This window comes from Rhagoletis pomonella, unplaced genomic scaffold, assembly GCF_013731165.1.
Source record: "Rhagoletis pomonella isolate Grant_MI unplaced genomic scaffold, Rhpom_1.0 Rhpom_scaffold_00002, whole genome shotgun sequence".
In the NCBI taxonomy this organism is placed as follows: domain Eukaryota; kingdom Metazoa; phylum Arthropoda; class Insecta; order Diptera; family Tephritidae; genus Rhagoletis; species Rhagoletis pomonella.
This window is the reverse complement of record NW_023458556.1, coordinates 102,741,066-102,756,836: the sequence shown is the minus strand read 5'-3', so window position 1 is coordinate 102,756,836 and position 15,771 is coordinate 102,741,066. Positions and strand designations below refer to the sequence as shown.

The following is a 15,771-nucleotide window of genomic DNA, read 5'->3' as shown; positions in this document are numbered from 1 at the left end:
GTCCATTAGAGGAATGTGTTACCGAATGCTCTGCCGAAATTAATTTACAGTCTTTGTTAGACCACACTACTTCTCGAATTTTTGAATCCCAAAAGAGCGTGAAAGATGGTGTTGTTGATGCAAATAATGATTTTGTTCTAATTGGTAAGTGGGGTTTTGATGGCAGTACCGGGCACATGGAATATAAACAAAAAATTTCGGATTCAAAAATTGAGGACAGCAGCTTATTTGTAACATTTTATGTTCCCCTTAAACTAATTTATAAATCTAGCGTGTCAGATTCAGCTATTACTGTTTGGACCATCCTCTACTAGGTTTTGTAGACCAATTCGGTTCAAATTTGCCAAAGAAACAAAAGAACTTTCCGTGCAAGAAGAAGCTTATTTTAAAGATAAAATTAATAAGTTACAACCGACTTCGTTACTTTTCCATAATCGCGAAGTAGTTTTGGAGCATTCTTTGCATCTATCAATGGTTGACGGAAAAATCTGTTCTGCTCGTAGCGATTTATCTACCAATAGATGTTACATTTGTGAAGCAATACCAAATGAGATGAACGACATTGAACGATCTATAAGCAAACCAGCAGACATCTCCAAATATGAATTTGGCTTGTCGCCACTTCATTCGTGGATTCGGTTTTTTGAATATTTTATCCACGTTTCTTATAAAATTAATTTAAAAAAATGGCAATGTCGCTCAGACGAAGATAAGGCCCTTGTAGCGCAAAGAAAGAAAACCGTGCAGCAGCAGTTTAGGGATCGTTTAGGTTTGGTTGTGGACAAGCCCCGAAGCGGTGGCAGTGGCACATCCAACGACGGCAATACCGTTCGAAAATTTTTCCGAAACTCTGCTATTTCAGCAGAAATTACTGGAATAGATAAGGCTCTTATTGACAAGTGTTACCACATCCTGCAGTGCCTCTCGTCGGGTTATAAAATAAAAAGATACTAAAAAATTTAAAATTTATGCATTTGAAGTTGCGAAAAACCTAGTTGGGGCATATCCGTGGTATAATTTACCACCATCATAAGGTTTTAATCCATGAGTCCGAGGTGATTGATTTCGAAGTTTCAACACTAGAAAAAATTCTCGTGTTTTCACCAATACTGACCTTTTGCACAGATTACTTCTTAATTCTGATCCTTACATATCTAGCCTTCGAAAATTACCGCGAAAATCCAAGTCTGAGCTATCAAAAGAGGTTTTAGATTTATTATGCACTTAAAACTATCTTACTTTTGTATGCATTGTTTGTATAATCTAGTAGTAATTTGACTTTACATAAATAAAAAATTCAAAAAATCACATTTCTATGCACTTTTTCATCAAAGGGATTTTTTCCAAAACAACGAGACAAAAAACCGCGGATTCATCGCTCACAAAACCTCTATGACCGCCTTCCTTCGAGAGCGGTACCACTGTGCTGCAGTCCAAGAGACGAAGTTGCACAACAATTCAACATTGTTGAATTGTGCCGGGTACAACGTGCACCGTCGAGATCGCGAGCGAGATAATGGTGGTGGCTTAGCGTTCATCACGCACCACAGCGTGCAGTATCGTCTTATTGAAGCAGACATCGACCGCAGGGATACCACCCTAGAATGTCAGGGCATTGCTATCCGATCAGGCGATGTTGAGCTCGAAAGATTTAACGTGTACATACCCCCTGTCACTTGCTGCCCGGCAGGATATCACCCTGATATAGGTGCGCCCCTCAGAGGTGAAAACCGTATGGTAGTAGGTGACTTTAATGCGCACCACGATCTTTGGCACTCAAGCCTGTCAAACGATCGTAGGGGAACAGACTTAGCTGAGCAGATAGACTAATCGACATTTTGCAAAATGAACGACGATGCACCCACCACGATTATGGGCAGCAGCTGACTTTGGCATCAGACCATCTGCCCATAGTCGTCTCGATCGATAAACCAACCGACTTTGCTTCCGCGGATCACCGGACCTATATAAACTTTTCTAAAGCTGATGGGAAAGGCTTCGCGGAATTTACTGAGAGCACCTTCGCTGCGCTCCCCACACCAACCGACGTCCACCTTGGTGAACGTAAGGTCCGCAGGGTTGTCGCTGCTGCTGCAGCTCGCTTCGTACCGGCAGGATGCATTACGGACCCCCGTCCAAACTTCCCTGCTGAAGCGGCTGTTCTAGCCGATGCACAGAGGGGTATTTGGCCGATTTAGGCGGCCAAAAGTCGAATTTTCCAAACGCACTTTTTTGTTTTTTAACTGAATATAGTGTGAAGAGAATATAATTCTTGACTAGATTCCGTTATTTTTTAATCCCTCTTTGCTTTAATTCGCTCGCTCCGCGCTATCAAAGTGCCGTGTTGATAATTGTTTATTTGGTTTTTAGATGTGTTTAATACAAGCCGAAGTTGTAAAAATCTGCTTTAAATCGTGTGTTCATCTTTTAAATTATATTAAATTATATAATTATAAAGCAGAGAAATACCATGTAATCCAAATAGTTTAATACAAATATAATATGAACTTGTACGGGCAGAGCTATAAGGAAAAATATCGTATTTTTGCAAATTTTAATGGATTAGAGAAATGAACTACAGTCATAAAGTTACGTAACTCCACTCAACGGCGCTGAGATTCTTGCTTGGGTTTTGTGCTTGACAGTTCGTAGTCTGGAAACAAACAAAAAAAACTGCTGAAAAGGTGCGTTTGCTGTGCACTGACCATTGGAAATATTTACTACTGCCGAAAAATAAACCGAAAATACTGCTGCAGTACTGTACCTGTTTTCTTTACATGAACAGGGTGTTTTGTAAAAGTGTTCAAAGAGTAAAGGGGGTGATAGGAAAGACAAGACGCCCGACAACGTTAAGAGGGTGGCTGGGACGGTGCGGGAGGAGGGGTTCAATATAAAAATTTGGAGAGTTGCAGGGAGAAAATAGTTGTCAGTACATTTAGAAAAAAATTATCTACTTAAGCTAGTTCTAGTAAAAATTTGCAAGTAAGTTTTTAAGGCAGTAAAATCGTACGATTTTTTTCTCAAACTACATATACAGTCAGTCAATAAAGTTTAGGTACAGCAAATTTTTAACAAAACGGGCAACTATTTTTCAAAAATTTTACCTTTCGCTAATTTTTTATAAAATTATGAGTTCCGAACCTTATGCAAAAGTAAAGAAAATTCTGCAAAATTTCATTCAAATATTGCACTTTTTATTTACACTCTTTAGAAAAAAGTTGAGTATGCAATTTTTTAGCCCGTTCGATTTTAGTATAACAAAGTGCCAGTCTGAGGTAGCTAGGACTTACCATTGATTTTTAGCAATTTTTTTTGTTGAAGGTGTCACTCATTTTCTCCATATAAAATAATGTTTGATAATTTTTTTATATGGAAAAAATGTGCGCCACCTTAAACAAAAAAATTCCCCAAAAATCAATGGTAAGTCCTAGCTTTCTCATACTTGCACCTTATTATACTAAAATTGAATGGGCTAAAAAACTGCATGCTCAACTTTTTTCTAGAGAGCATAAATAAAAAGTGCAATATTTGAATGAAATTTTGCAGAATTTTCTTTACTTTTGCACAAGGTTTGGAACTCTCTTTTTTTGGGGGTTTTGTTGTATAGTTAACCATATTTTTATAAAAAATTAGCGAAAAATTAAATATTTAAAAAATAGTTGCCCGTATTGTAAAAAAATCGCTGTACCTAAACTTTATTGACTGACTGTATGTATGTATCTCATTACTTTAAACAATCAACTCTTGTAAATATGTATGTATGTATATCCAAAGGTTTCTAGGAAACGACTCTAACGATATTGATGGAATTTTGTATTTAGGTAATGTTTTTAATTTTAAGGGTATCTGGAGATTTTTGTACAAAGTTGCCACGTATTCGAAATTATTCATAATTATTAATTCTAAAGATTCACTAAAAAATGAAAGTTAAAAGACTTTTCAAATAAAACAAATTACTATATACTATAGTTAGTTCGATGAGTGTATGAAATTTCTGCGTGTTAGATAAGGTGCAATAAAACTCAACATAATGGTTACTCCGTATAGTGTTTTTTTAATCATTTGTTATTTTGATTTAACTTGGTTTTTAAACAGGTAGCAATCCTAATAAATGTAATTGAAAATTAAGCCCTTTCAAAGCCGTTTTGGATGATACCCTTAGCGTAGTAATTCATTGAAATTGAATCACATTTTTAACAGGTGGCAAACCATCTCATGTTCCATATTCATATTGTTAAAATTAATTTAACCTGTCATATACATTGAATTTAATGTTTAAGCAAGCCCTGTTAAAAATAGTTTCAAACTATAACCTTATTAAACTTTTCAGTCTGACACCAATATTGTTATACATATTTCAGTTACCTAATTCCCTTGAATTAAAGTTGAATTTAATTCTTATACAGATGGTAATCCTCCCACATGTTGTTTAGAAATAAAGCCTTTTCAAAAACATCTCATTGATACCCATATTTTAGTATTCATTTAACTTAATTGCATTTGATTTTTTAGCAGGTGGCAACCGCTTTTATGTTCTAACCTAGATATAAATCTTCTCCGCGGCGATGTGAATACATAGGTATCAATGTTTCCACAATCGGACCGCGATACCAGGGAGTTTATCGATGTTAAACTTCAAGCAACTTTATTTTCGTTGTTTTGGTCGAATACTTGGACATCCTCCCACTCATGATTTTACACATTTACAGTTTTAAATATTGTAACACGTCGTTTCTAAACATTTTGAGTTAAAATTTTCATAAATATAATTTTGGCCGCCAAACTCGGTCAAATACCCCTATGTGCGATGAGCGTGACAACCTTCGTCAGGCCGATCCCGGAAATCCCCGTATTAGGGATCTCAACGCGGAGATTCGGCAGCTTGTGAACGTACATAAGCGGAAAAAGTGGGAAGAGCATCTGAAGACTTGCAACTCCACCCCTGGTGTGAGTAAGCTTTGGTCAACCGTGAGGCCACTGTCCAATCCGACGAAGCACGACGACAGGGTCGAAATTTCTTTCGGCGACCATGCTATTTTACCCGGCAGTTCATACTGCATCCTCCGGCGGACAAAGCCAAGCGTCGAGTGACCAGAAGCCAGCACAAACTGCCAACAACTTGTGCCTCCCTTGCTTTCACTAGCGGTAAAGTTCATGTGGTCATCGGGTAGGCGAAAGCCTCCAAAGCCATGGGTCCCGACGCAATATGCATGCTGATGCTGAAAAATTTGGGTCCTGCGGGAGTAGCGTACCTAACGGAGTTCCTCAATTTGTCAATGGCCACTCTCATCATCCCAGACATCTGGAAGGTGGGGAGAGTGGTCCCATTGCTCAAACCGGGGAAACCAGCCAACAAAGGAAAATCGTATCGACCGATAACGCTCCTTTCCCCGGTAGCGAAGACACTAGAGGCCTTGCTGCTCCCGTATTTCACGAACCACCTGACCCCAGCGAAGCATCAACACGGTTTCCGTAATGTGCACAGTACAACAGCAGCACTTAACGCCTTAAACACTCAGATAACACGTTGCCTTAACCGCAACCGTCCCTGTGAGAGAACTATTCTAGTAGGGTTGGACCTGTCAAAGCCGTTTAACACCGTCAGCCACTCCACGCTACTAGAAGATATAGAGGCTTTCTCTCTCCCACAGAGGCTCAGACGGTGGTCGGCGAATTATCCGAGTGGTCGACACTCGTCGGTAATGTTTAGAGACAAATCGAGCAAACTCAGAAAAATAAAACAGGCGGTTCCACAGGGTGGCGTTCTTTCCCCGCTACTGTTTAACTTTTACACAGAGAAATTTTCGTTTTAAAATTTTTGTGGAACGTTTTACTTTTAACAACGTTTCGACCCAGGTTTTGCACCTACAATGTTTACTTAGGTTTTGAGAACGAAAATTTTCAATTCAACTTCTAAAATCTACATTTTTGTTTTTGACACGCACATTTTCAATTCGTTTTTAGAAACGATCATTTAGTAAATGCCCACGTTCAAATAAAATTCTAAAATGTTTCTTTTTCGTTTTAAAAACATGCGTTTTCAAAAATGTTATTTTTATTAAATCACAAACAGGTTTTGGTATATATGTACATTGTTAAATTTTTTTTTATGTATATTTATAAATAAATTATAAACCTTAATTAAGAAAAGACAGATGTTTTACATATATAAATACATACAGATTGTCTTTCCTTCCAAAATGCGGCTGATGGTTTTGCTTCACGCTAGTCAGATCCTGCAATTTATCATAGGGAAATTTTAAATTATTATTTAATAAACCATAGGAATTTTTAGTTATAAGTTATTCTTACCAAAGCTTTTTTTCGATAAAAGAAGTCCATCATATCAATATGCCTTCTTATTTAGGTGGTTAGAATGGCGATATTATACTTCAGCGCCTTTTCTGAAGAATTAAATGATATTGAAGCTTGAAGTAACTTTTTTTCTACACACAATTTTTTCGACAAATGATGCATACAAATGAAATGTTTTTAATTATAAGTAGCTTTTCAAATTCTAAACCAAAACGTTTTAATTTTAAATATTTTTCATACTTAATTGACTGAAAATAAATTTAATTTTTTCTCGTTTTATTTTACTTGTTGAAAATTGTGTCGCACTACAATTCGTAGGGACAATATTCAAAAATGTTTCATTTTAGTTTTGAAAATACGCATTTTTAGCGTTATTTTTTCCATTTCGTTTGTTCTCCTCAGCCGAAAATAAAATATATAATAAGGTTCATATACGTTTTGCAAATGATTCGCTTTTAAGTCGTAAATAAAAATACTGCATTTTTTATTTTGTATGAAGTAAAACGTTATCAAAAAACTTTGTTTTACAATTACTTTTAAAAACTTGCATTTTACCCCTTTCATTTTCCCAGTGTACATTTGAAAGCTACCTCAACCACCAGAGGGAGTCTCGATTGTTTCTTACGCCGCCGATTGCTCGGTTATGGCGACTGAAAATGGAATTGATGACTTGTGTTCGAAAGTAAACGGGTATCTCTCCGAGCTTTCTCGCTTCTTCACTGCAAGGAGCCTAACTCTCTCCCCTACAAAATCCTCTGCGACCTTGTTCACCACCTGGACGAAGGAGGTCAGGCTACCGCTGGCAATTCACGTCGATGATACACCAATTCCGACTGTGAATAACTTCAAAATACTCGGAGTAACCTTCGACAGTCTGCTCTCCTTCTCTGCGCACGCAACCGCTATTGTCAACAAAGTACAGAGCCGCAACAATGTCCTCAAGTCGCTAGCCGGCAGTATTTGGGGCAAAGGCAAAGAAACGTTGCTGGCAACATACAAGGAAATAGGCCGGCTGGTTTTAAATTACGCAGCACCAGTGTGGTCGCCGGGGACTAGTAGGACGCAGTGGATGCAGCTGCAGACGACGCGAAAGACCGCACGACGGACAGCGACTGGATGCCTTCTGATGTCGCCTGAATACCACATGCACGACGAGGCGGAATTGCTCCGCGATCAAGGAGCACAATACAATGCTCTACAAGCAGTTCCTTGTTGGGAGCCATAGACGTGGTCACCCAAATGGACAACTTTTTGCAGAAGAGCCCTCGCCCAGGCACGTCAGGAGGCATCTCTACGAACTGACGGACGTTCATTAAACAACCTCTGGACCCGTCAGCCTACCGACAGGCCCTGAGCGGCATTCACTGGCAATCAGTCTCGAGTTATGTAGACTCCCGCCCTGTGAATGTCGTTATAGGCACACAACCACCGGACATTGACGAGACGGAGCTTCATCTGCCTCGGGAGACTAGAACCACAATAGCCCAACTTCGCTCTGGCTACTGCAGCAGGTTAAACTCATACCTGAGCAGACTAAACGCAGATGTACCAAATGAGTGTCCGGCATGCGGAGAGAAACCCCATGACTCGAAACATCTCTTCGTATGCCCGGAGAACCCGACAACCCTTACGCCTTTGTCCCTGTGGACCGACCCTATTGAGGCTGCACGCTTCTTAGGGCTGTCGTTAGTGGAACTTGACGACAACGACTGAGATATTAACCGATATTGGCTTGGTTGTTGTAGCCGCTACTACAACAACAACAACAACAACCGCCTACGAAGAAATACTACGCAAAAATACTGTGGACGCAAGTGAAAATTGTAACTTTAGGCGATTTTTCTAACGAGTCCTTAGGGATCCATAGGGGGCCTACGTGGTCGGAGGTTGCATTTTTGGCAATGGCGGTTCATGAAAGGCCGCTCACACCAGGCGATTGTTGCTTTCAACTAAAAGTTGACTGTAAAATCGCCTCATGTAGCCTGTAACCAACCGGTGCACACTACCATTCGGTTAGCACCAAGTTCGATCCATCGCCCAAGATGCAAAAAAAAAAAATTGTTGATGGTTCCCTGTATTTGGTTGAAAACGCACACTATAAATTGGAGGAGAAGCTGTCGTACATTCCCAACGGGGCCAGAAGCGCTCCATTAGTGCTATTGGAGCGCTCCATATTCAGCAGTGAGCGCTCCCTTCCTAATTTCACACTTCATTGTATTTTAACACTGGGTGCCATTAGAAAGAAGCGCTCCCTTGCTGCTCCCAAAGAAGCTCTTGGCGAGCGCTTCAACTAAAGCATTTAAAAAGCGATGCATGCAAATTTTAATTTTTATATTACATTTTTGTTTTAATAAATAATGGTTTTTGTTGAAGTTGAAGGCTTTATTAAGTGTACTTATTGTTCTTCTTTTCTGTGTGGTATACATACGAAAATGCATACATACATACATATATGTTTGTACATAAATTACCCTGCAAACCAAAGTTCCCGAAATCTTAAGGAAATCGTTAGGAGTATCTCATTTCTGTAACGATTTTTTTACGAATTTTCAAAGAAAATTATATGAAGTGGTTGACACGAACTCGTAAAGAAATTTCTGTAGGAAAAATAAAGAAAATTCTGGAAAAATTCTGAAAGATATTCTTCACATAGCAGCATTATTTTCGTTGCTTCACAGATTTTCTTCCGAAATTTCGTAAAATAATGGAAGTGTGCGTAATTTATTTCATTTTAGAAAATTCGGCAAAAAATCGAATTAAATCTTAACGAATTCTTTAAAATTTCTTTACAATGCTGAATACTCTGAAAAATGGTTTGCAGGGTAACTACATATTTTTCAAAAGAAAATATTTTATATTATTATTCTAAATGCTATTTATTTCTGAGCATTGCTAGAAATTTAAAAATTTATTTTTTACTTTGCTTTTTTACTGCTCCCTGCTTGCGCCTTTAGGGAGCAGCTAACTTTCAGTCCCGTTGGGTTGCTCGTAACTCGGCCTCATAAATACATATCTACATACATACATATCGTCGTTTAAAGTACAAAACCGCGTGTCATCGTTCTGCACAAACTTGATAACCGCTAGACCAATTTCTCCCAAATTTCGCACAGTTGTTGGCCTTAATAAAACATACCAATCGGCGGAAAATTTTTAAAATCGGACAATAACCACGCCCCCATCCCTTATAAAGGTAATTTAGAACCGAAACCTTCGATAAATCATTAACTACAGAAGCTACATTAGTCAAAATTAATGTTTGCAATAACTCTTTAGCAAAAAACACGTTTATGATAAAATTTTGGAAAATGGGCGTGGCATACCCGTTTATGACCAGGTATGTATATCTCGGTAACCGTTTGATCAATTTATACCAAACTTGGTACAATTATTTCGCTTACCACATAAAAGCTAAACGTTAAAAACTATTGAAATCGGACTAAAATTACTCCCACTTTTCATATAACGGTAAATTTTAGAAATTCTTGAAACTTTAGTATTTCGAAATTTAAGGATGCTAATTAACCTAAAATTTATACCAACAGAAATCCCTTGAAAATAGGGAACATTATTGTAAAATTTTTGAAAGTGGGCGTGATACCGCCCACATCTAACTATATAAGTTTTTCCCATTAGGTATAACTGAACATACTATCGAAATTGGTAGACATAGGAGTAAAACCACTATATTTACCATGTAACGGTAGTTTTCAGAAAGGTGAAAAACTAATTTAATACTTGCGCCGGGTATTTAATGTTCGGCTAAACCCGAACTTAGACTTTTTTACTTGTTGTGTAATAATTTGGTCTTCGAAAGTCCTTGTAAATGGGACTTCTAGGACCCTGTTTAAAACGGGGATTAAAATAACTCCCAAATATGAACTTTTTTCGGTTCGGTTCCTCAAAATCATTTGCCGTACAATTTCAGGGGTCCATTAAACAAATGAAGTCCCAAAAATTAAAAACGAGATGTGTTTTATAACACAGATACCAATACATTCTCTTAAAACCAGAAACGAATATAATACCTTCATATATAACATAAATCACTTATATAATAGTGATGTACAAACAATTTTCCTTAAAAATACGCATACTTTTAAAAAATATTTGTATTAACACATTTTCCAATAGGACTGCGTACTACGAAATAGAAAATATAATAAGTATTAATAGGATCGCGACAGTTCAACAGGTTTTGACTATTTTTCTTTTGTCTGTTATTTTTTTACAAAATTATAGCTCATTGTCTAAAAGACCATATAAATCCGAGTTTCAAACTTTGTGCAAAAATTAAAAAAATTGTGCAACGTTTCACATAAATTGCAAACTTTTCAATTAGAATCTCCAAAAAAAAACGTTTAAATTTTAGTACATGTAATAAAGTGCGATTTTTAATTTGCTAAAAACTACGTTGAGTTTTGGAATTTTTTTTTCTTGACAGTGTAAAGCAGTTCCTTCCTTATAAAGATATTTTTCGAACCTACTTTGAGACATTTCTCCAACGTTGCGGAGCGCTGCCAGCTTTTCTTTTTATCACATCACGATTTAGCGAATAAAAGTGGTTCGTTCCACAAACTGCTACTACCCTATTCTCAAGTAAATGTAATCAACGCCTCAGAAACTTTAAATGCACTGAAATTCATTAATACTTTCACAAATCTCCGATTTTTAACATTTTCTTTATTAATTCTTTTTATAAATCATATACTTTGCATTCTAAGGCAATTGAAGCACGTTTCCTGTCGAAAAATTTAATATTAAGAAAATTTACTCTGACAGTTTATTTTTATTTTATTTTATGTTTACTTTTAAATCTGTTAAAATGTTTCATCGCCGCCGGAAATGCGGAATCTTGTATTCTCTTATTCTCGTTAACATATTGTGTGTAGTGTTGGACAATTTTTGCTGCCAAAATAAAAAAAAAACAACAAATATTATGTCGAGCAAAAAAAAAACGCGAATATGTGGTAGACTTCAGACCTTGTGTGGTAGAAGTGGTAGGAGCTCAAAAAAGTGGTAGTTCTACCACAATGTGGTAGAAATCCGATCACTAATTGGCATATGCTACAATAAAATCGATACAATAAAAAGCAGGGACGTGAACCGGTTTTGAACCGAACCGGTTTTGAACCGGAAAACCGCTTTTTTCTATTAATTAACTGAACCAATAACCGAACCGATATTTTCCACAAATGTTTGATCCGAACCGAAACCCGAACCACTTTCTTTAAAGGTTTAAAGGTTCGTTTCAACCAATTTTCAATAGATAAATGTACCCACTTTTTATCTTTTTGTTAAACATGATAATACCTACCACCGCGTTGTTGCACTTGACACTTGACACTTAAATTTGCGCGTTATTTTTTTTTGTTTTTCGAACCGTTGAACCGAACCGAGACCCCGGTTCAGAGACCAAAAAAACCGCTTTGACGAACCAATCCAAAAGTGCAACAACGGTTCGAGCCGCTGAACCGAACCGACCAAATTTTACATCCGGTTCACGTCCCTGATAAAAAGTGCTGCCACATCAAAACTGAAGCATGAACTGAACATGAACAGAACTGAACATGGTCGCGCACAAAAAATTGATTTGAAGGGGAAAAATCGCAAAAAATCTCCCAAGGCGATTTTCTAAATTTGTACGCACAAATATCCAAGAAAATGGCCAAATTGGCGCTAAATCGCCTAATCTGGACACTCTGATCACAATTGTGCAATAACAATAAATAAAATTTCTTACATAAATTTACATTCGGTTTTAGTTAATACATAGATAACTTAAAAAAAAATTTCTAATCTTTTAGGTGTAAACTTATGCGTAGAAGTCCATTTTGAATCGGCAGAGAGTGGATTTTTCCTAAAACATTCACGTCAGCCGCCTATTGCGCCCGAAATATCAATTCAAACGTCATCTGCCACTCCAACCAAAGCAAGGACATCATATGATTCGGTCTTGTCTGTTGATCGTTTCACGGTGGTTCAGACAACCGAACCCGTATCTATCAGAGCTAGCTATGGTCCATTTTCAACAAAACAAACAGTTCCAGCGCGTTATATTGTTCCGGACATTTTGGAAAATCAAAACAATAGTCTCAATGTAAGTGATTTGCAAAAGAAAGAAAACTGAAGTATTTTTTAACCGACTTCAAAAAAAAGGGAATGATAGTGTCGCAGAGGCGGTCCTATACTAATCTGATTTAGATCCGATCATTGGATCATGAAAAAATTAACGGTACTCCTAAATTTTTATATGAGATTTGAAGTCGGTTTTTTTTGCGCTTAAAAATTACTTGTTTATCAATTCATTCAGTAGTTTCCGATGTTATTGATGACTGTTTAGCTACATACATATAGTCAAAATAATAAATTTCTGGTATTGTGAAGCAATCTCCTGGCTTATAACCAGCGTTGCCATTTTAGCCGTTTTCCGGCTAGATTTAGCCGGTTTTGATAGCAACTAGCCGGAGAAAATTCGATCTAGCCGGCAGCCGATTTGTAAAAAAAAGTTAGCCGTTTTTAGCCGATTTTACTATTTGCCTAATTTTAAGGTGCAAAAAGTAAACAAGTTGTTCGAAAGCAATAATGCAGACCCAATGAAGATTTTTAATGAACTCAATGTTTTACTTTCGCATCTATGCTCCCTAGTGGTTATTAGCGCGGACACATTTGATCCTATATGCTCCCCGTTGGAACCATACCTTGCTCCATTTCCTCAGTTTTATCACAGTTTTGAGGAGTATTTAAAAACAAAAGTAAGCACAAACGCTTTTGACCACGAAGCCGAGAAAATAATTCGAGAAAATGGTCGCTATTTTATTATCACTTTAATAAAGGAATTACGCCAACGCCTCCCTACAAATATTGCCACACTAAAAAAAATTTACTTTTTTCGGTTGGAAATGCATTAAGAGTAATTAAACCAAAAGTATTTGTTCAACTACAGCAACAAAAACACAAATATAATGCCGACGAAATAACATCCATAGAGATGCAGTGGCAACGGTTAACGTTACATACCTGGAGTAATTTAGACTCAACTGTAAAATTTTGGGCCGAAGTTTATCAATTTCGAAATGCCCTAGGAGAAAACCTTTTGCTGACCTTTGCAGCCTAGTTTTTAGTTTTCTTGTTTTGCCTATAAGTAATGCAGAAGTAGAGCGAATATTTAGTTCAATGAATAAAATAAAAACTAAGCAAAGAAATCCAATGTGCGTTAAAACGTTAAACGCTATTTTATATATAAGATACGGTTTAAAACGTGAAGAAAAATGCTGCCATAATTTTACTGTAGATGACGATCTCTTAAAATTAATGAATTCAGGTGATATATACAATAGTGATTCATTTGATGATGAGGAATATACACTCGATATAAATTAATGGTGTTAACTAGTCTTTCGTTTCTTGCGATTTATTTAAATAAAGCATGTGGATTTTCACTAAAACATTTTAGCCGTTTTTTGCCAGAGTCTATGTGAAATTTCACTAAAACATTTTAGCCGTTTTTAGCCTCTTTTTTTTGCCAATCTAGCCGGTCGGCCCAAAAAGTTCTGGCAACACTGCTTATAACCCATCGATAACACTGTAGGGACGCTAAAATGACACAAAAAACACTGAAACACGTAAACTTTATTTTGGGTCGTAATTTACGCAAGATATCTTCATTTAAAGTTTGCATTGTGAATTAAAAAATGAAACTTTAACAGGGAAAATAATAATAAGAGATCTTTTGTTTATTATTTTGATTGTGGTAAACCATGTTCTTTTTTTTTATCAACGAAGAATATTTATTGATAAATAAAGTTGTAAATGGTCAAATGAAAATGTGTAATAATTTCTTTTTTATGAAATATGACTAGGAAAGAATTTTACTCATACGCCATGCATGAACTGTTAATGAAATCGTTAATTTGGATGGAAACATTTTGTAAAGAAATTATTACGCATTTTCATTTGACCGTTTACAACTTTGCTTATCAATCAATTTTCTTCGTTGATAGCTTGATGTTGTTGTAAAAGAATTTTCTTTCACAATGCAAACTTAAAACGAATAGCCTGATCTAGAAAAACGGTATACGGATTACGTGTTTCGGCGTTTTTTTGTGTAATTTCAAAACTTGAATTTTTCCTTACAGTGCACAGAAGGCCAGAAGGCATTCAAAAACGTCCATAAGTCAACTTTAGAACTTAAATTTTTTTTTGCTAATAGCCAAAACATACACTATTTAAGGTAACTGTTAGTAAAATATTGTAGCAGTATGTCTTAATATTGTGGCCACAATTTCATTTTGATTAGTTGTATTTGAAATTTACCTTTTGTCTTTTGTTTTTTATTAATAAGATGCAGTAAAATAAGAAAATAGAAAAACATAGTTCTAAATAGTTTTCGCTTAAAATAATTCGACATCTTTCATTGAGTCAGGCGTTAATTTTTATGAATTGTGCTCGTTGTCGTTTAGCAGTACTCCTGTGCACCATCTCAAATCACAAAAACAAAACATGAAATCTATTTTGCATTAAATGCACTTTAAGATAAATTTGCTCAATTTTGCACATTTACAAATTTTTTATTTTATCCATCTTCTCCACTGGTGCTGTAACCGCGTGAGCGATTTTGGTTCGACCCGCTATATTTGTTTATCATACCTATAGATAATTAATTCTAAATTTTTATTTTTCCGAGTTGCTGAGGCAAATTCCGAGATGATGAAGAATAAAGCATAACTGACGATTCATCCACACTTAAATTTTGTTTTATTATAAAACTGAAATTTAAAATTGTTTCTTTCTTAGAGAAGCATTCCTTAATTTAGTGAAATTTAAAAAATACCTGAAAAATAAAAATAAATAAAGAAAACAAAAACTAATAACATATAAAAAAAATGCAATTCGTAACTGGTAAAAGATAACAGATATGAAAAACAAAAAAATGGAAAATACAAACAGAAATGAAAAAGTGAAGCCTGAATGCGTAATTGGTAAAATAATAAAAATATATATAACAAAAACAAAAAAAAAAAATGAACACAATATCCCCTAAGGACTTGTGACAACCCTCGCGATGGCCTGCTCCTTTGAGAGAAGGGAACTTCGGGACACTTAAAAGCGACTGTGCTACGTGTGGAGATAGCGGCTTGAAGCTTTAACCCAATTGAATTGAAGTGAACAAATTAAAACAATAACAGACAAACGAAACCGACGTACGGACAAATGCAGCGTATTCAGCAAGAGCAGTAGAGTTGTGCGCTCCCCGCCACAAACTCCTCTACAGGCAAATCCTGGCACCGCGAGCACGGAGAAAGCTGCCGCCGTGGCGCAGAAGGCTACACCTTGCCAAACGACAACTCCCGGCAGCCGGGATGGTCGTCATCAAACACCAGCTGCTGCAAACAGCGACAAGCACGTCACCGCAAGCTTGAGAACTTGCGAAGGCATTGAAGATGAACAATTGGC

The 15,771-nt window shown here is 36.6% G+C and overlaps 1 protein-coding gene across 4 annotated transcripts in view; it reads left to right on the top strand.

Moving 5' to 3' along the window:
* LOC118734272 (transmembrane protein 132C) overlaps positions 1–15,771 on the top strand; it is a 614,903-nt gene that overhangs the window by 95,195 nt on the left and 503,937 nt on the right. For 3 of the 4 annotated variants that reach the window (XM_036463985.1, XM_036463984.1, XM_036463986.1), the window contains exon 2: positions 12,123–12,415. The exons of the other annotated variant lie outside the window; for it this stretch is intronic. In XM_036463985.1, coding sequence (XP_036319878.1) covers positions 12,123–12,415 — 293 coding nt within the window. The remainder of the gene's footprint in view (positions 1–12,122; positions 12,416–15,771) is intronic. 4 annotated transcript variants of the gene reach the window in all.